Source organism: Mixophyes fleayi, chromosome 3 (genome assembly GCF_038048845.1).
Source record: "Mixophyes fleayi isolate aMixFle1 chromosome 3, aMixFle1.hap1, whole genome shotgun sequence".
Lineage (NCBI taxonomy): Eukaryota > Metazoa > Chordata > Amphibia > Anura > Limnodynastidae > Mixophyes > Mixophyes fleayi.
Genome location: NC_134404.1, coordinates 349171621 through 349193765, shown reverse-complemented (window position 1 = coordinate 349193765; position 22145 = coordinate 349171621). Strand labels below are relative to the sequence as shown.

The following is a 22145-nucleotide window of genomic DNA, read 5'->3' as shown; positions in this document are numbered from 1 at the left end:
TTGTGACATCACCATCCAATCACACACTAACCTAATAGATAGACCGGGTGACTGCACTCACTGTGTGACATCACCATCCAATCACACACTAACCTAATAGATAGACCGGGTGACTGCACTCACTGTGTGACATCACCATCCAATCACACACTAACCTAATAGATAGACTGTGTGACTGCGCTCACTGTGTGACATCACCATCCAATCACACACTAACCTGCTAGATAGACCGGGTGACTGCGCTCACTGTGTGACATCACCATCTAATCACACACTAACCTGCTACATAGACTGTGTGACTGCGCTCACTGTGTGACATCACCATCCAATCACACACTAACCTGCTACATAGACCGGGTGACTGCGCTCACTGTGTGACATCACCATCCAATCACACACTAACCTGCTAGATAGACTGTGTGACATCACCATCCAATCACACACTAACCTGCTAGATAGACCGGGTGACTGCGCTCTCTGTGTGACATCACCATCCAATCACACACTAACCTGCTACATAGACCGGGTGACTGCGCTTACTGTGTGACATCACCATCCAATCACACACTAACCTGCTAGATAGACGGGTGACTGCGCTCTCTGTGTGACATCACCATCCAATCACACACTAACCTGCTAGATAGAACATGTGTAGACTGTTATAATGGGCAGGTAAATTCAGAGATTAAACGTTGCTTACTGTGATTTCAGGGATATTGGCCAATATTCCAGCATTGGTCCTTCCACCAACAACAAGGATACATGTGAATATCCCCCATCATGTTGATACTAATCAATGGTCCAGTGCAGGTCTTTAGTCCATTATATGGATACTAGATCCTTTCTGGTGGTCCTAACACAATGTTCTAATACTGCGTCTACCTCTCCACACCATTCTATCACTAGTCAACATTGCCGTAGTGTCTTCCATGATACAATGTTCCAATGCATTAGACGTTACATGAAATAGAGGTAATAGGAGCACACACCGCTCATCTCTTTGGCCCCCAAATCCACAGCACCAGACATTTCAGGTGGACTATGGCCTCCTTCCTTGGATGGGAATTTAGGTGTAGTCCACATGATAAAATAGAAGCAATTAGATTGCAGCTGTGTCTATCCTTCATGCTACAGGTATGAAAGCTGGTGCATGGTCTAGAGAATGGGGATGGATATGACTGTAGATAGGATGGAAGCCCAAGACATACAGAGAACCAAGGGAGCATTGTAGGAAGGGATATGTAAAGATATGTAAATAAAATCATTTCAATTAAACACAGAGATAAGAGACAGATAAATTGTATCTGCTTATACCATAACAAATGACTTTATAGTATGTCTAGAACATGATACCTCACTGGGGAATCTTAGTCTCTATATTCATACTGCCAAATCCGGCTAAATCATTACTCATTGGAAAATAAGCACTTTATCTTCACATCATGACAGTCACAATAATGAATTGGATCAGGAATATACTTCTGCTGCCACCTTTCCATGACTAAACTCTACCAGACAGAGTACGAAGTGTCACCATCTCAGAGATATCCACCACATTCACCATTCAAACTACTAATGACTGATTTGAAGACACGTGAATTCCTCATTCCATGCACACACAGGAGGGAACGCAGCGCGCAGACCACAGGCAGCTATGTTATAACAGGTGGGGTTACATGCAGGAGAAGGTTATGAAGTGAGATAGACACATGCAGTCATAGAAGATGACCACCAGCTGCCATGACACAAGGAGAGAGGTCGGGGTCTGTCTGATAATTAGAGACACTCCTGCCCCCAGCACAAAATGCTGGGAAGACGGACATTAATAAGAAGAGGCTCCCCAATTCTTTCTAATATAAAGTGCATTGATGTGCTGACATTTTTTGCAGAATTGGTAAATAGGGGGCACGGTCTCATTGACAATAAATAATAATTAGTTAATTAGTACAGCCACTCCCACTTACGGAGATAAATAAAACTTATGAAGATTTCCATATATCCTTTTTATAAAACCCACAAGAATCAAACATATGAAAATGCCTGTAAATAAAGGGGTACCCACAATCTAGCCAGTAGCTGCGGTGGGCAGTTGTTAGGAGTGTAGATTGTCGCTGCGCTCCTGGAGGTCATGATGTAGGATATGTACTTACCCCACTCCACTCCACGCCGCCCATACTCACTTCTTCGGCTCCATCAGTGCTACTCTCGTACTTGACACTGCTTCGGGTGCTTTCACGCCCTTTCTTCCTCTGTTCGGGGGTCTCACCCTCTTTTAGAAGTTGAGCCACTTTTGTCTGGTTGACGGGATCCAGTCCCTGTAGCAGTATTGGGGGAAAACCGTAAGGCTCCACTGTGATAAGAGACAGGATTACTTATTTATCATTTCAAGTTCCCACCTTACCCCCACCACTAACTGTGAATGAAAGTAAATACTTTGTAATGGGAAGGAGCCAGTCCCCACGTATGTGTTAGTGTTATCGCCCACCAGAGACAAGCATTGTGGCACCATAATGAAGGGTGAAGCGCATGTCATCTTACTAAATAGAACAAGTGACCGTCTCCATTACATAATGGATGCAACTTGTGTACCCACAGGTGGTAGCTATACCCTGACTGAGGACCCACAGATAACCACACGTGACAGAGCATAATGAAATGGACTTACGGAGGAGCTCTGTTCTTCCAAGGAGCAGGAAAAAAGAGACACAGTCAGACCCCTAAATCCACATCACTTCTAGGGCAGATCAATAACGGCCCAAAACAAAACATTAACCCGGCCAATACCAGGAACCTCCTGATTATGAGACCTACTGAAACCCAACTCCACATTGCTTCACTTTACCAAGACACCCTCCACTTACAGTGACAGAAACACTACACCAGCCAAAGAGTCCAACTCTCCGTCACTAGAGCCATCTACTTACATGCAGGCATCTCTCCATAGACCCTTACCTGTCTGCGGGAACGTACAGCGCACTCCTCCAGTGTCTCAGCTGCCTCCAGCTTGCCCTGACGCCGGTACAGAGCTCCTAGGTTTCGAAGGGTGGTGTTCACTGTGGGACTATATGAAGGAAATATGAATACTCAGGTATTAGTCGGGTGTTTGCTGGAATGTGAAGGTCACAGAAATGAAAGCAAGTGACAAATATTGTGAAAGTAAAATGAGTGAAGAGATCCACAATCCTCATCAGGACAAACAGTAGAACAGCAGCTGTTTAGACTTGTCATCCCCATAATATCCACCAGGTGGCAATATGGAGTTGCCAGCGCCACATGAGCCCAGATTTCCATATGGATCATTAAATGGCAGCAGCATAGAGCAGGAGATGGGGGTAAGGTTATCTCCAACCCCTGAGATAAAATATGACAAAAGTTAACCCAAAATTTTCTGGGTCAAATAAAAAAAAAGAAAAAAAAAAAGAGGACAGTAAAATAATCTGATTACAGAGCTATCCCAGCAAAGCGGTCACATAATCGGGGTCTTATTTCTCTCTGGTATGGGGGACATGAAAGGCTCTGAACTTAGGTACAGTGAATTCAGCCAGGTATTCTCAGACACCTCCCCACGTCTGCGGGACTGCGGCTCCCTATCCTCTCTGCACGGTGTAATGTGTGGGGCAGGAATATGTGGATGGGGCAGATCTGTCAGGTGAAACATTTCCTGCAGGAGGATACATTATCACAATACTGGAGGATGGGAAATAGACAACTAACCTGTTTACCCTACAGGCTTTGTACCAACCACCATACTCAGAATATGGCGTACTGTCATTGTGAGGCGTCTGAAAGGTAAAGATAAGATGTCAGCCAGATAACCCATATATACCCCTCCCCCATCTATATCCCCATGTAGCTCTATGCCTAAAGACACCTCCCCTCCTTTACAGCCCCAGCCAGGGGGAACACCAACATGCCAGGTGTTTATGGGCAATAACACATTTACTTCTATTGAGTCAGAACCAGAGCCTTCTGGTGTCACCCAAACACTGCCAATCTGGTCCTGGCACAGCGATATCCCTGGTACTAATATCCCTGGCATTTCCTGGGTACAGTTCTGACCTTGCTCATCTCCTCTCTCTCCTCAGCGTGCATCCAGATAGGCTTGTGGTCATCTGTGGGACACAACGGAACAGGACACTGATGCAGAGAACTGTAGAAAGTGCTAGCTCTTGTGACTCTGTAAACAACTTACCATCCACAGAACCAAACTCTTTCACATGAGCCTGTGTGAGGATATCCTTATACAGTTGCTCCGCTGCCCTATATTTCCCTTGCTTCAGGTAACAGGAGGCCTGAGGAAAACAAATATTGTAGTTACAGGCCCCCTATATCCTTGTCTGTGCCCATATGCTACATACAGCCATTACCTGTCATGTGCTGGCTGAAGTCCTCTGTATATGATATGCCCCTCTCCCATCTTACAAGTTTCTACAATACAATCAACTAGAGATTGCATATAACACAACCTTATTAACCCTACTCCTGAGAAGTCTCACTCTCATATACAAGCCATTATTAACCGATATGCAGCCTCACATCTTCCCCTTACCAGGTTGTTCTTGGTTTTGGCAACATTCGCATCATCTGGTCCTAGTCTGGCCTGGTAGATCTCCAGCGCACGGCAGTAATAATATTCAACTTCATCGTACTTTCCCTGGTTCTGACAAAGCAGCGCTAGGTTGTTCAGCTGCTTTGCTACATCAGGATGATCCTTTCCTAGAACCTGTGCAAGAAGACGAGTTGTCACAGTGAGAGCAATCATATGACAAGGATGAGGAGGAGAAGTGACGGCAGAGCAGCCGTAGCAGATACACTGATAGAAGAAACGGCCAGGGCAGAGACACAGGTAGAAGAGGAGATGGGTAGATCGGACAGAGCAGAGACACAGATAGAAGAAGAGACAGGGAGAGCGGCCGGAGCAGAGACACAGATAGAAGAAGAGACAGGGAGAGCAGCCGGAGTAGAGACACAGATAGAAGGGGAGTGCTGCAGAGATGACGGAGCAGAGACATAGGTAGAAGAAGGGAGCGACCAGAGCACAGACACAGGAAGAAGAGACGGGCAGAGCTGACGGAGCAGACACACAGGTAGAAGAGGAGACTGGCAGAGACATAGATAGAAGAAGAGACAGGCACAGAGGACAGATCAGAGACACAGGTAGAAGAGACGGGCACAGAGGACAGATCAGAGACACAGTAGAAGAGACGGGCACAGAGGACAGATCAGAGACACAGGTAGAAGAGACGGGCACAGAGGACAGATCAGAGACACAGGTAGAAGAGACGGGCACAGAGGACAGATCAGAGACACAGGTAGAAGAGACGGGCACAGAGGACAGATCAGAGACACAGGTAGAAGAGACGGGCACAGAGGACAGATCAGAGACACAGGTAGAAGAGACGGGCACAGAGGACAGATCAGAGACACAGGTAGAAGAGACGGGCACAGAGGACAGATCAGAGACACAGGTAAAAGAGACGGGCACAGAGGACAGATCAGAGACACAGGTAGAAGAGACGGGCACAGAGGACAGCTCAGAGACACAGATAGAAAAGACGGGCACAGAGGACAGCTCAGAGACACAGGTAGAAGAGACGGGCACAGAGGACAGATCAGAGACACAGGTAGAAGAGACGGGCACAGAGGACAGATCAGAGACACAGGTAGAAGAGACGGGCACAGAGGACAGATCAGAGACACAGGTAGAAGAGACGGGCACAGAGGACAGATCAGAGACACAGGTAGAAGAGACGGGCACAGAGGACAGATCAGAGACACAGGTAGAAGAGACGGGCACATAGGACAGATCAGAGACACAGGTAGAAGAGACTGGCACATAGGACAGATCAGAGACACAGGTAGAAGAGACTGGCACTTTGTGTTACCTTCTCACGTATTTCCAGGGCTCTCTTGCAGAGAGGTTCTGCCTCTCTATATTTTCCTCTTTTCCGTACAAAACTGCCAGGTTATTGAGTGTGGCTGCCACCTACAAACACGAGAAAGGTCAGTTCCTGAATGATATGGACAGCAGACCTCTCCGTGTAATATCCCAGCATACTTACAGCTGGATGGTCCTTGCCCAAAGTCTTCTCTCTGATGGACAGTGCGTCATTAAGCAGATGGGCAGCTTCTTTGTACTTGTTCTGGTCTCTATACACCAACGCCAAGATGTTTAACATGGTTGCTACGTCAGGATGGTCATGTCCCGATGTTTTCTCTAGGTCTTCCAAAGCTTGCTTGCAGAGCGGTACAGCCACCTCATAGCGGCCCTGAGATGCATACTGGATGACAAGGTTGTGCAAGGTGCGGAGTCGTGCTGGGATCTCATACCCCCCCTGCTGGGCAGCTGCAGCCGCTGCACTACCATGCTGGTGCGGCACTGAGTGGGAGGATAGAGGAGAAGAATGATCTCATGATCTTCCTATATGGATAGTCATTAATATGCGGATTGTCTATGTGCCAGAAACACACAGCTCTCACTAAGTCAACAATTTAGAAGCATTTGTTAATGGAAACAGGTGAGGAGGGGGATGACAATGATAATCCTTCTTGGTATGTGTGATAATGAATGAGGTCTTCTCTCATACTCACTTCCGGATGTTGAATCTTCCTCTTCATTTGGGAACAGTTCATCCAGATTTTCTTTAGCAGGATCCATCTCCTTCTCCTCCTGTGAAGGAGACAGAACTGTCACTTACTAGTGGTTTCTATAAAGTGTGTTCACAGCACACAAGGATTTACCCTCCACTCCATTCATAGCTCATCAAATATCATTTTGAATTATAAGCATTGTACAGGGAAAAACAGATGGACATTAAAAAATGGACTAAAATCGTGATTCTTTCCTTACCAATGATCATAAAATAATTAAATCCCTAAAATGTAACTCAGATTATTATGGGACATCTAATGTTCTCAGGGACATATAGATAAACATTGGGTCTGATTAATTAAGGAGAGCAAAGCAAAAAAAAAAAAAAGTAACTTTAATCCTAGACAAAACCATGTTACAATGCAAGGGGTGAAAATTAGGTAATTTTTTTGCACATAAATACTGGCTGTTTTTTCATGTAGAACACTAATACTTGATAGCTTTATTTTTACACTAAATTGTAAAGTTGATTTAGAACATGTCTTATCTCATCTATAAAGCTGTCCCCACATTTTAAATGTACCTCCCCCTCTAATGCAACAGGGTCATTCCACATCGAATCAACACAATTTTAGACAAAAATCCTACCTTACCTTCTCTAGTTTCAATTCAATTTGGTGTAGTAAATACTGCCATTGGTGCAAAGAAAACCCAAAATCTTAGGCTGATATGCGCACTGGTTTTGAAGTTATAGGCCTTTAAAGCTGATATTTTTTAATGAAAAAATTGCTTTTAACATTTTTTTAAAATTGTATTTGTAGCTCACCTAATTGAGCTAGAGAGTTGGGCAAGGTCTCATTGTAAACCTGTTTTTATGGGCCTTCATGTGATATATAACACAGTATGTTTCAATGAAAAATAAAATTGTAAAATTTTTAAAATAAAAATTCTGATTTTCTCAAAAAGCCATATTTTAAAATTTTTGAAAAACATTTTAAAAATTGTTCATACTGCTGTTAATAAATCACAAAGTTTTATTTTGGAATCATCATGGAATCGTCTGCTACAAGAGCTTTCATTTTTGAGTGATTCAAGAAAATTGTATTTATTGAGGCGCTACACACCTGAGAAAAATCAGCGAAAATATTTTCCCAGTTCACTTTATTAGAAGAATGAACGTTCCTCTTCAGGCGTGTGTAACGAGATTCTACAGACAGCGCCTGCTCCCACTTCTGTGCAGGCGTGTAAACTAAAGTGGAAAGATATTCCACATGGAAAGACACTTCAGTTGTGTTGAATAGGCCTTTTACAGGTTAGGTTTGTGTGGGCTTTAATTAGTGGATAAAAGCCCCTAGGTCACTAATTTAAACACATCCAAACGTCACATTTAATTACAGTGTAGTATCAGACTGGGAGAATGTGTTGCTGGGAACAGGGAGGAACAGCAGCTTGTAGAAGGGGCAAAAAAGATTTTATACTTCTCCGATGGGTCAGCCGTACAATTTAAAAAGAAAAACTGTGCCAACCTTTGCTCTCATAAAGATGATTTTGGTATAGAAGCAGTGGTATGTTACAGGGACTGCACATGGGAAAGGGCCTTGCGATGGAGTAGAGGTTACCATCCCGAGCAAGCCTGCAACGTCCATATGATAATCAGATTCTTACCCCACAACAAATTTTTGTCTGGGCAGCGGAAAATATTACAGGAATGTGTTTTACTTTCTCAACACAAGAACATATTGAGACAGCAATATTTTTAGATGATCACTTCAAATACACAATAACAATTCCTGGGACCCTGAATGCCATGCTGTCATACATGCAGCATCCACAACAACAATCTTTGTCAAGATGTTTTAATTCTGACAAAATTCATTGGAACAGACAGTGACAACATCCCAAGGAAAGCTCCCACCTGCTGACATCTAGGACATGTATACATAATAATAATAAAAAAAACTGATGAAGTGAAAGTGACCTTCCTCCATCCAGCTGGTCCATCACCATCTTTATACCCAAGGAAGTCAGATGATTTATGGATTACTATGGTAGATGTTCTGTGTAAGGTGAATCCATTAACTCCAACAGGTGGAATGTACACCCTGTCTGACATGGAGACACTAGAAACAAATGAAGTCTTCAGCCAGTTCCAACCTATCAAGTAGCCCCATCCACCCAGAGCAGCAGTGATCTGTAATAAGCTTTCTTATAATATGTGAAAGACATAAAATGATCACAAACGTTTTAAGTATTTCCCCTGGCGGACTCTAGTAAATGATGTTATGGGCCATGAACGCTACATGTATAAGGTTAGAAATGCCAGTTATAAGTATTATCAGTTATGGTTTCGCTGGTACAACTCCAAGTATAGAATACATTCTGGAGATGGGGACGTTTATATATTCACAGGATTCTCTTTCTGGGTTCCCAGTGAGCATTGTCTGCACATCCATCTATGTAGGTGTTATCCTGAGCTAGATTACTAGCTATATGTTTCACATCTCTGTACTGGAACAACTGCTAGGATGTCAGCCCTTTCATTAATAATTGTTTATATCCTATAGTTAACCACTTACCTAACTTGTTATTATATTTTTAACCTGGATAACTAATCAGATCATTCTATCCTGACCAAATCCACAACTCCTGAAATGTAGCGGAGAGAGGTACAATAAGGAGAGTCTGCAGACAACCCTAAGGATATGAGGCAGTCTATATCCACAGATCTGCGGTTAGTTCTCCAAGATGTTTGGAACAACCTCCCTGCTGAGTTCCTTCAGAGACTGTGTGCAAGTCTACCTAGAAGAATGATGCTGTTTTTGAAGGTAAAGGGCGATCACACCAAATATTGCTTGGATTTAGATTTCTTTTCTGTTCATTCACTTTGCGTTTTGTTAATTGATACTAATAAACTATAAACACTATACCTTTGAAAGCATTCTTACTTTGCAGCATTTTTTCCACACCTGCCTAAAACATTTGCACAGTACTGTATATTTCAGTAATAACATACTGTGTCATTGTACATAATATATTATGGGTAGCACAGTGGCCTAGTGGTTAGCACTTCTGCCTCACAGCACTGGGGTAATGAGTTCGATTCCTGACCATGGCCTTATCTGTGTGGAGTTTGTATGTTCTCCCCGTGTTTGCGTGGGTTTCCTCCAGGTGCTCCGGTTTCCTCCCACACCCCAAAAACATACTGGTAGGTTCTCTCTGTCTGTGTGTATGTTAGGGAATTTAAATTTAGACTGTAAGATCCAATGGGGCAGGGACTGATGTGAGTGAGTTCTCTGTACAGAGCTGTGGAATTATTGCCGCTATATAAATAACTGATGATGATGAATATACATCAAAGGGTTTGTTTAAGGAGATAAATTAAAAGTAATGAACAGGTCTAGATAGTTCTCATTTTCATTATTTTAACAAACAGTCCAAAATGAAAGCTCTTGTAGCAGATGATCCCATCCTGATCCCAAAATAAAACCTTGGGGATTTATTAACAACAAAATGAACAATTTTTGAGATGTTTTTCAAATAATTTAAAATATGGCTCTTCGAGAAAATCAAAATTTTACAATTTTAATTTTTATTGAAACATACTGCTATGTTATATATCATGAAAGTCCATAAAAAGAGGTTTAAAATGAGACCTTGCCCAACTCTCTAAGCTCAATCAGGTGAGCTACAAATGCAATTTTAAGAAAATTAAAAGCAAATTTTTCGTTAAAACATTGCAGCTTTAAAGACATATAACTTCAAAACCAGTGCACATATCAGCCTAAGATTTTGGGGTTTTCTTTACATCCATTGTCAGCATTTATAATACCAAATTTCATTACAACTGTCTGAAACAGTCAGTTTGAAGCCCTGTTTTGATTTGATGTGGAATGACCAAACATGGTTTTGCCAAGGTGCAAAGTTACTAATTTGTTTTGCTTTACTTTCCTTAATGAATCAGACCCATGAAGTGTGTGTCAGTATTATATTTACGTTATTATGCTTCTTAACACAAACATCCATGTCTATGGTACAGCATGTTAATATATTATTTACCCCTAGGGGGCATTGTGCCAGATATGACCCAGATAATATCTTTCATTTAGAAATATGATGATCAGCCTTTCCAGGAAGAGAATATTAAACTTGCTATCCCCCCTCTATTGTCTTCTATTTGTACTGGATGGACATAAATACAGACTCTATCAGAGCAAACTGTGGGCTCTGAAATACTCAGGTTCACAGCCCATCTAAGCATCATCCTGTGACAGACTCACCGTGGGCGAAACATCCTCGTCGTATTTCTTCAGCTGGTTCATGAACTCCAGATGCTTCTTCTCCTCCTCCAGCTGGGCCACGTTCTGCTCGCTGTGCTGTAGTTTCTGTTGGGTATTTGCAAGCTCATCTCGTAGCCACTGGTTCTCCTGGCACAGCCGTCTCACCTGTGCCCGTAACTTCTGCTTCTCCGACTCCACTGCCGTCAGGTGATTGGATAGCGACATCATCAGCTGTAGATATGATAGGTTAGGAGCGACATTGCCTCATGGCAGCCTGCCCCTCAGTGATTACTAATCCTATCACAGTGTCTGTATGGGTCGCCAGTCCACCGGTTTCATCTTAGGTCGCCCAACTCTTTAGTGCAGAAAATATATGGCACTTTAAAGTGGAACTAATCCTAAGAAAATAAAATGTGTATATTATACCCCTAACTAACACATACTGAATAGTGTGACGATCTGTGCGTATGTAGAATGGAAATGCTCTGCTCTAGTGGTAACATATAGTACTCGGGATGAGGGATCTCCCGCTCAGGATCCAGCTACACAGTCCAATATTCACTCATTTTTGCATTTCTCAGGTTAGATCAGATGCAGGATTAATTCTGTAATAGGAAGCAACAGAACCAGAATATAAATTATACCTTCAATTGCTGATTTAACGGGAGCTGCAGCTTTCAGGGCACATTCATTTGTATTCCCATACATTATTTTCTTCCCACTAAGGATCATTCCCAACCATCCCTGACAGGACCTGGACCACAGACGGGGAATCCCAATTCATGTGGACAAACCCTGAAACCTTCCCAGCTACCGGTACGTGGTGGGAGACAGGTGCCCCAGCTACCGGTACGTGGTGGGAGACAGGTGCCCCAGCTACCGGGAACGAGGCGGGAGACAGGAGCCCCAGCTACCGGGAACGAGGCGGGAGACAGGAGCCCCAGCTACCGGGAACGAGGCGGGAGACAGGTGCCCCAGCTACCGGGTACGTGGTGGGAGACAGGTGCCCCAGCTACCGGGTACGTGGTGGGAGACAGGTGCCCCAGCTACCGGGTACGTGGTGGGAGACAGGTGCCCCAGCTGCCGGGTACGTGGTGGGAGACAGGAGCCCCAGCTACCGGGTACGTGGTGGGAGACAGGTGCCCCAGCTGCCGGGTACGTGGTGGGAGACAGGTGCCCCAGCTGCCGGGTACGTGGTGGGAGACAGGTGCCCCAGCTGCCGGGTACGTGGTGGGAGACAGGTGCCCCAGCTGCCGGGTACGAGGCGGGAGACAGGTGCCCCAGCTACCGGGTACGTGGCGGGAGACAGGTGCCCCAGCTACCGGGTACGTGGCGGGAGACAGGTGCCCCAGCTACCGGGTACGTGGCGGGAGACAGGTGCCCCAGCTACCGGGTACGTGGCGGGAGACAGGTGCCCCAGCTACCGGGTACGTGGCGGGAGACAGGTGCCCCAGCTACCGGGTACGTGGCGGGAGACAGGTGCCCCAGCTACCGGGTACGAGGCGGGAGACAGGTGCCCCAGCTACCGGGTACGAGGCGGGAGACAGGTGCCCCAGCTACCGGGTACGTGGTGGGAGACAGGTGCCCCAGCTGCCGGGTACGTGGTGGGAGACAGGTGCCCCAGCTACCGGGTACGTGGTGGGAGACAGGTGCCCCAGCTGCCGGGTACGTGGTGGGAGACAGGTGCCCCAGCTGCCGGGTACGTGGTGGGAGACAGGTGCCCCAGCTGCCGGGTACGTGGTGGGAGACAGGTGCCCCAGCTGCCGGGTACGTGGTGGGAGACAGGTGCCACCAGCTGCCGGGTACGTGGTGGGAGACAGGTGCCCCAGCTGCCGGGTACGTGGTGGGAGACAGGTGCCCCAGCTGCCGGGTACGTGGTGGGAGACAGGTGCCCCAGCTGCCGGGTACGTGGTGGGAGACAGGTGCCCCAGCTACCGGGTACGTGGTGGGAGACAGGTGCCCCAGCTACCGGGTACGAGGTGGGAGACAGGTGCCCCAGCTACCGGGTACGTGGTGGGAGACAGGTGCCCCAGCTACCGGGTACGTGGTGGGAGACAGGTGCCCCAGCTACCAGGTACGTGGTGGGAGACAGGTGCCCCAGCTCCTGGGTTGACATAGAAATTTAAGGAAATACAAATGGCATGTGACAAGTAAAGACTAAACTGATGTCTCACTACAATGTCTCACATCTAACATATGGAACCACACCTGAAACAGACCATTGTGTCCTGAGAGCATTTATCTTTTGTATACAAGGTTCATGTTTTCCACTATAATATTGAATCGGCTTCATACTAGAGGTCAGATTACATTAATACGAATAAATAGAGGGCAGGTAGGCAGCGAGGGCTCATTCATGTATCTATATTTCTCCACTGACATGGAGCTCACCTGAGCCTCGCCAAGACCCAGCTCAATCATTTCCACAGATTTGCGCAGCAGGCCAGACTTCTCGTGGACCAGATTGGCTTCCTCATCTTTCTTCAGGCATTTAATGGTCTCCAGGAGGCTGTGCAGAATGGAGTTGTGTTCGTTGCGCAGCGCCTCCAGACCCTGCATTACAAGCTTGGTGTTGGTGATGATCTCCTCCTGGGACAACTTGTCCAGTTTCTCCTCCCGGGGGTACATCATCACCGACATGCTCCTGCAAACACACAAAGATTTCAGTAACATTATCGTCCTGGGGCCCTGCATATACAGAGCATGGTACGTCATGGGGCCCAACACACAGACATCACAATCCCTAGGTCTTCAAGACTCTGTCCTATCCCACATCCTACCTATCTAATTGCACTTTCAGAGTCAATTTCTCCAGATCCACCTCTGCTTCCCTTATCAGTTGGAGACCACAGAGCTCAGTCCTAGGTCCTCTGCTGTTCTCTACACCACTTCACTAGGAAAACTAATAAGCTCCTTTAGATTTCAGTATCATCTCTATGCAGATGATACCCAAATCTATCTATCCTCTCCTGATCTTTCACCATCTGTGTTGTCCCACATTACTGACGGTTTTTCTGCCATTTCATCTTGGATGTCCTCTCACCAACTCAAACCCAATCTTTCTAGAACAGAGTTAATAATATTCCCACCCACCAAGAGAAGTTACCTACCTGACATTTCTATTGACAACATAAATTCCACCCCGCAAGCTCCCTGTCTAGGTGTGAACCTTTACTCAGAACTATACTTTGTTCCACACATCAATTTAAATCATGTCATATATATATCTAAAAAACATTTCCAGGATACACATATATCTCACGCAAGACACTTAAAAAAACTCTAATTCGTGCACTCATCATCTCCCGCATCGACTATTGCAATTCCCACGTATTGGTCTTTCCCAAAAAAAACTCATCTTTACGATCTATTTTGCATGCAGCAGCTAGAATGATTTTCCTTGAAAATCGTTCTTCCTCTGCTGAGCCACTCTCTCAGTCTCTACATTGGTTGCCTGTTCTTATTGAATCCAATATAAAATACTTCTACTAACCTACAAGGCCGTCAACAAAACTACTCCAACATACATCTCCTCACTTGTCTCAAAATATCTCCTAACTCGACAACTCCGTTCTGCAAAAGATCTGCGTCTCTCACTCTCATTCCCGGTTACAGGACTTTAATTGGGCTGCACCCACTCCCTGAATTGCCTCCATCGCACAATAAGACTTTCCTCTTGTCTCCAAACCTCCAAGCATTCTCTGAAAACACACCTCTTCAGGCAAGCTTATAATATTCCTCAACCACCCTCTTCACCTCCCCAGGTTACCCTATTAGCACCCTTCACACAAGTCTACAACTCTCTGACCCCATGACAAATATTGCTATGTGACTGGATCATATAGCCCACTAGGTACTCTTTATCTGTGCACTCTGGCTGGACCAATATTCAATATGTAGCATTTACACTCATGTATACACAGATAGCATCACAGTACTTCATGGGGCCCCACATACAGCCATCAGCCCAGCACGTCATGGGGCCCGCACACATACAGCCATCAGCCCAGCACGTCATGGGGCCCGCACACACAGCCATCAGCCCAGCACGTCATGGGGCCCGCACACATACAGCCATCAGCCCAGCACGTCACGGGGGCCGCACACATACAGCCATCAGCCCAGCACGTCACGGGGCCCGCACACATACAGCCATCAGCCCAGCACGTCATGGGGCCCGCACACACACCCATCAGCCCAGCGCGTCATGGGGCCCGCACACATACAGCCATCAGCCCAGCACGTCATGGGGCCCGCACACATACAGCCATCAGCCCAGCACGTCATGGGGCCCGCACACATACAGCCATCAGCCCAGCACATCATGGGGCCCGCACACATACAGCCATCAGCCCAGCACGTCATGGGGCCCGCACACATACAGCCATCAGCCCAGCGCGTCATGGGGCCCGCACACATACAGCCATCAGCCCAGCGCGTCATGGGGCCCGCACACATACAGCCATCAGCCCAGCACGTCATGGGGCCCGCACACATACAGCCATCAGAACAGCATGTCATGGGGCCCGCACACACAGCCATCAGCCCAGCACGTCATGGGGCCCGCACACATACAGCCATCAGCCCAGCACGTCATGGGGCCCGCACACATACAGCCATCAGAACAGCACGTCATGGGGCCCGCACACATACAGCCATCAGAACAGCACGTCATGGGGCCCGCACACATACAGCCATCAGCCCAGCACGTCATAGGGCCCGCACACATACAGCCATCAGCCCAGCACGTCATAGGGCCTGCACACATACAGCCATCAGCCCAGCACGTCATGGGGCCCGCACACATACAGCCATCAGCCCAGCACGTCATGGGGCCCCACATACAGCCATCAGCCCAGCACGTCATGGGGCCCGCACACATACAGCCATCAGCCCAGCGCGTCATGGGGCCCGCACACATACAGCCATCAGCCCAGCACGTCATGGGGCCCCACATACAGCCATCAGCCCAGCACGTCATGGGGCCCGCACACATACAGCCATCAGCCCAGCACGTCACGGGGGCCGCACACATACAGCCATCAGCCCAGCACGTCACGGGGGCCGCACACATACAGCCATCAGCCCAGCACGTCATGGGCCCGCACACATACAGCCATCAGCCCAGCACGTCATGGGGCCCGCACACACAGCCATCAGCCCAGCACGTCATGGGGCCTCACATACAGCCATCAGCCCAGCACGTCATGGGCCCGCACACATACAGCCATCAGCCCAGCACGTCATGGGGCCCGCACACATACAGCCATCAGCCCAGCACGTCATGGGGCCCGCACACATACAGCCATCAGCCCAGCACGTCATGGGGCCCGCACACATACAGCCATCAGCCCAGCACGTCATGGGGCCCGCACACATACAGCCATCAGCCCAGCACGTCATGGGGCCCGCACACATACAGCCATCAGCCCAGCACGTCATGGGGCCCGCACACATACAGCCATCAGCCCAGCACGTCATGGGGCCCGCACACATACAGCCATCAGAACAGCACGTCATGGGGCCCGCACACATACAGCCATCAGCCCAGCACGTCATGGGGCCCGCACACATACAGCCATCAGAACAGCACGTCATGGGGCCCGCACACATACAGCCATCAGCCCAGCACGTCATGGGGCCCGCACACATACAGCCATCAGCCCAGCACGTCATGGGGCCCGCACACATACAGCCATCAGCCCAGCACGTCATGGGGCCCGCACACATACAGCCATCAGCCCAGCACGTCATGGGGCCCGCACACATACAGCCATCAGCCGAGCACGTCATGGGGCCCGCACACATACAGCCATCAGCCCAGCACGTCATGGGGCCCGCACACATACAGCCATCAGAACAGCATGTCATGGGGCCCGCACACATACAGCCATCAGAACAGCACGTCATGGGGCCCGCACACACACCCATCAGCCCAGCACGTCATGGGGCCCGCACACATACAGCCATCAGCCCAGCACGTCATGGGGCCCGCACACATACAGCCATCAGCCCAGCGCGTCATGGGGCCCGCACACATACAGCCATCAGCCCAGCACGTCATGGGGCCCGCACACATACAGCCATCAGCCCAGCACGTCATAGGGCCTGCACACATACAGCCATCAGCCCAGCACGTCATGGGGCCCGCACACATACAGCCATCAGCCCAGCACGTCATGGGGCCCGCACACACAGCCATCAGCCCAGCGCGTCATGGGGCCCGCACACATACAGCCATCAGCCCAGCACGTCATGGGGCCCGCACACATACAGCCATCAGCCCAGCACGTCATGGGGCCCGCACACACAGCCATCAGCCCAGCACGTCATGGGGCCCGCACACATACAGCCATCAGAACAGCATGTCATGGGGCCCGCACACATACAGCCATCAGAACAGCACGTCATGGGGCCCGCACACACACCCATCAGCCCAGCACGTCATGGGGCCCGCACACATACAGCCATCAGCCCAGCACGTCATGGGGCCCGCACACATACAGCCATCAGAACAGCACGTCATGGGGCCCGCACACATACAGCCATCAGCCCAGCACGTCATAGGGCCTGCACACATACAGCCATCAGCCCAGCGCGTCATGGGGCCCGCACACATACAGCCATCAGAACAGCACGTCATGGGGCCCGCACACACACCCATCAGCCCAGCACGTCATGGGGCCCGCACACATACAGCCATCAGCCCAGCACGTCATGGGGCCCGCACACATACAGCCATCAGAACAGCACGTCATGGGGCCCGCACACATACAGCCATCAGCCCAGCACGTCATGGGGCCCGCACACATACAGCCATCAGCCCAGCACGTCATGGGGCCCGCACACACACACCCATCAGCCCAGCACGTCATGGGGCCCGCACACATACAGCCATCAGCCCAGCACGTCATGGGGCCCGCACACATACAGCCATCAGCCCAGCACGTCATAGGGCCTGCACACATACAGCCATCAGCCCAGCACGTCATGGGGCCCGCACACATACAGCCATCAGCCCAGCGCGTCATGGGGCCCGCACACATACAGCCATCAGAACAGCATGTCATGGGGCCCGCACACACAGCCATCAGCCCAGCACGTCATGGGGCCCGCACACATACAGCCATCAGCCCAGCGCGTCATGGGGCCCGCACACATACAGCCATCAGCCCAGCGCGTCATGGGGCCCGCACACATACAGCCATCAGCCCAGCGCGTCATGGGGCCCGCACACATACAGCCATCAGAACAGCACGTCATGGGGCCCGCACACATACAGCCATCAGCCCAGCACGTCATAGGGCCTGCACACATACAGCCATCAGCCGAGCACGTCATGGGGCCCGCACACATACAGCCATCAGCCCAGCACGTCATGGGGCCCGCACACATACAGCCATCAGAACAGCACGTCATGGGGCCCGCACACATACAGCCATCAGCCCAGCACGTCATAGGGCCCGCACACATACAGCCATCAGCCCAGCACGTCATGGGGCCCGCACACATACAGCCATCAGCCGAGCACGTCATGGGGCCCGCACACATACAGCCATCAGCCCAGCACGTCATGGGGCCCGCACACACACCCATCAGCCCAGCACGTCACGGGGCCCGCACACATACAGCCATCAGCCCAGCACGTCACGGGGCCCGCACACATACAGCCATCAGCCCAGCACGTCATGGGGCCCGCACACATACAGCCATCAGCCCAGCACGTCACGGGGCCCGCACACATACAGCCATCAGCCCAGCACGTCATGGGGCCCGCACACATACAGCCATCAGCCCAGCACGTCATGGGGCCCGCACACATACAGCCATCAGCCCAGCACGTCACGGGGCCCGCACACATACAGCCATCAGCCCAGCGCGTCATGGGGCCCGCACACATACAGCCATCAGCCCAGCGCGTCATGGGGCCCGCACACATACAGCCATCAGCCCAGCACGTCATGGGGCCTGCACACATACAGCCATCAGCCCAGCACGTCAAGGTACTTGCTGCAGACTATAGGGTGCACACAGAGGTAATGTGAATGGAAACAGGTAAAGTGCTCAGTAACTATGAGGCCCTCTGCTGCCAAGAGCTGGGACTCTGGCTCTTGCAGACACATGGGTGTGACATATACGTTTCACAAGGCTGTAAAAAAAAAAAAAAGGTGTGTTGGAGGGTGTGGCAGAGCTGCAGTATGTTTTATCAGGAAGACATACAATACGTATAATCTGTACCAAACCAATATGATGCTTACCCCCCTCTTACACCTGAAATAATGCCCTGACAGAAAGTGATACAAATGCTGAGAATAACCGCAGTAATCGACCAGCCCCCTTCTAGGTGACCAGATACACAACACCAGATGTCCCATCTTCTCTCCTCAGTGCCAGGTGTCCCTAGCAATGCCATCAACATACCCTCCCAGCACCAGGTGTCACTGAACGTGTCATCCTCAAGCCTACTCTATGCCATGTGTCCCTAACCCTGCCAGCGACCAGACACATACCCTCCTCCTCAGCACCAGGTGTCACTAATCGTGCTGTCAACCAGCCCCTTTCTCAATTCCAGGTGTTCATAACAATGCCATCCCCAGTGTCACTGAACGTGCTCTTCTTATGCTTCCTAAACACCGGGTGTCCCTAACCCCCCCCCCCCCCCAAACACACAACCACCTCAGCTCCAGGTGGTCCTAACTGTGCCATAAACCCCTCTACTCAGCGCCAGGCCTCAGTAATAGCACCACTACGAACCCACCAATGTTCATCAGCCTTTAGAGAATTAGAAAAATGGTGTTAGAACGGAGCAACAAGCTTAAATGGAAATACATTTGTTGTACAGATCTGTCACATACCACAACCTGCAAGACCAATTCTGTTACTCAATTTATCATTAACGCCTGCAGTGTCTCGGAGCTAACCACTGCCATTAACCCTTGCAGTGCCACAGCACTAGCAACAGCTATTAGCCCCTACAGCGCCCCCAGGCACTAACCACAGCCATTTAACCCTGCAGTGTTGGTATTTGTATGCCACAATATTAACCTACGCAGTGTTGCAGATCTTACATCCCCGATAGTCATCTCTAATCTATTCTTAACCAACACAGTGCCAATGAGTATACCCTTCAGCCACCCATCCACACTATGCCACATACACAGTGCCAATGAGTATACCCTTCAGCCACCCATCCACACTATGCCACATACACCGTGCCAATGAGTATACCCTTCAGCCACCCATCCACACTATGCCACATACACAGTGCCAATGAGTATACCCTTCAGCCACCCATCCACACTATGCCACATACACCGTGCCAATGAGTATACCCTTCAGCCACCCATCCACACTATGCCACATACACCGTGCCAATAAGTATAAGCTTCAGCCACCCATCCACACTATGCCACATACACCGTGCCAATGAGTATACCCTTCAGCCACCCATCCACACTATGCCACATACACCGTGCCAATGAGTATACCCTTCAGCCACCCATCCACACTATGTCACATACACAGTGCCAATGAGTATAAGCTTCAGCCACCCATCCACACTATGTCACATACACAGTGCCAATAAGTATAAGCTTCAGCCACCCATCCACACTATGTCACATACACAGTGCCAATGAGTATAAGCTTCAGCCACCCATCCACACTATGCCACATACACCGTGCCAATAAGTATAAGCTTCAGCCACCCATCCACACTATGTCACATACACAGTGCCAATGAGTATAAGCTTCAGCCACCCATCCACACTATGTCACATACACCGTGTCAATGAGTATACCCTTCAGCCACCCATCCACACTATGTCACATACACCGTGCCAATAAGTATAAGCTTCAGCCACCCATCCACACTATGCCACATACACAGTGCCAATGAGTATAAGCTTCAGCCACCCATCCACACTATGTCACATACACAGTGCCAATAAGTATAAGCTTCAGCCACCCATCCACACTATGTCACATACACAGTGCCAATAAGTATAAGCTTCAGCCACCCATCCACACTATGTCACATACACAGTGCCAATAAGTATAAGCTTCAGCCACCCATCCACACTATGTCACATACACAGTGCCAATAAGTATAAGCTTCAGCCACCCATCCACACTATGTCACATACACCGTGTCAATGAGTATACCCTTCAGCCACCCATCCACACTATGTCACATACACAGTGCCAATGAGTATACCCTTCAGCCACCCATCCACACTATGTCACATACACAGTGCCAATGAGTATACCCTTCAGCCACCCATCCACACTATGCCACATACACTGTGCCAATAAGTATAAGCTTCAGCCACCCATCCACACTATGCCACATACACAGTGCCAATGAGTATACCCTTCAGCCACCCATCCACACTATGTCACATACACAGTGCCAATGAGTATACCCTTCAGCCACCCATCCACACTATGCCACATACACCGTGCCAATGAGTATACCCTTCAGCCACCCATCCACACTATGTCACATACACAGTGCCAATGAGTATACCCTTCAGCCACCCATCCACACTATGCCACATACACCGTGCCAATGAGTATACCCTTCAGCCACCCATCCACACTATGTCACATACACAGTGCCAATGAGTATACCCTTCAGCCACCCATCCACACTATGTCACATACACAGTGCCAATGAGTATACCCTTCAGCCACCCATCCACACTATGCCACATACACCGTGCCAATGAGTATACCCTTCAGCCACCCATCCACACTATGTCACATACACAGTGCCAATGAGTATACCCTTCAGCCACCCATCCACACTATGTCACATACACTGTGCCAATAAGTATAAGCTTCAGCCACCCATCCACACTATGTCACATACACAGTGCCAATGAGTATACCCTTCAGCCACCCATCCACACTATGTCACATACACAGTGCCAATGAGTATACCCTTCAGCCACCCATCAACACTATGTCACATACACAGTGCCAATGAGTATACCCTTCAGCCACCCATCCACACTATGTCACATACACAGTGCCAATGAGTATACCCTTCAGCCACCCATCAACACTATGTCACATACACAGTGCCAATGAGTATAAGCTTCAGCCACCCATCCACACTATGCCACATACACAGTGCCAATGAGTATAACCTTCAGCCACCCATCCACACTATGTCACATACACAGTGCCAATGAGTATACCCTTCAGCCACCCATCCACACTATGTCACATACACCGTGCCAATGAGTATACCCTTCAGCCACCCATCCACA

General features: G+C 49.1%; 1 protein-coding gene across 1 annotated transcript in view; it reads right to left on the bottom strand.

Annotated features, from left to right (window-relative positions):
* Positions 1-137: 137 nt before the first annotated feature.
* Positions 138-22145, bottom strand: part of KLC4 (kinesin light chain 4) — a 35670-nt gene continuing 13662 nt past the window's right edge. Inside the window, 12 exon segments of the mRNA XM_075204542.1 lie at positions 138-2315; positions 2953-3061; positions 3715-3782; positions 4060-4112; positions 4193-4292; positions 4550-4723; positions 5886-5947; positions 5950-5986; positions 6063-6379; positions 6592-6670; positions 10870-11100; positions 13261-13513. Coding sequence (XP_075060643.1) covers positions 2127-2315; positions 2953-3061; positions 3715-3782; positions 4060-4112; positions 4193-4292; positions 4550-4723; positions 5886-5947; positions 5950-5986; positions 6063-6379; positions 6592-6670; positions 10870-11100; positions 13261-13513 — 1672 coding nt within the window. The 3' untranslated portion in view covers positions 138-2126.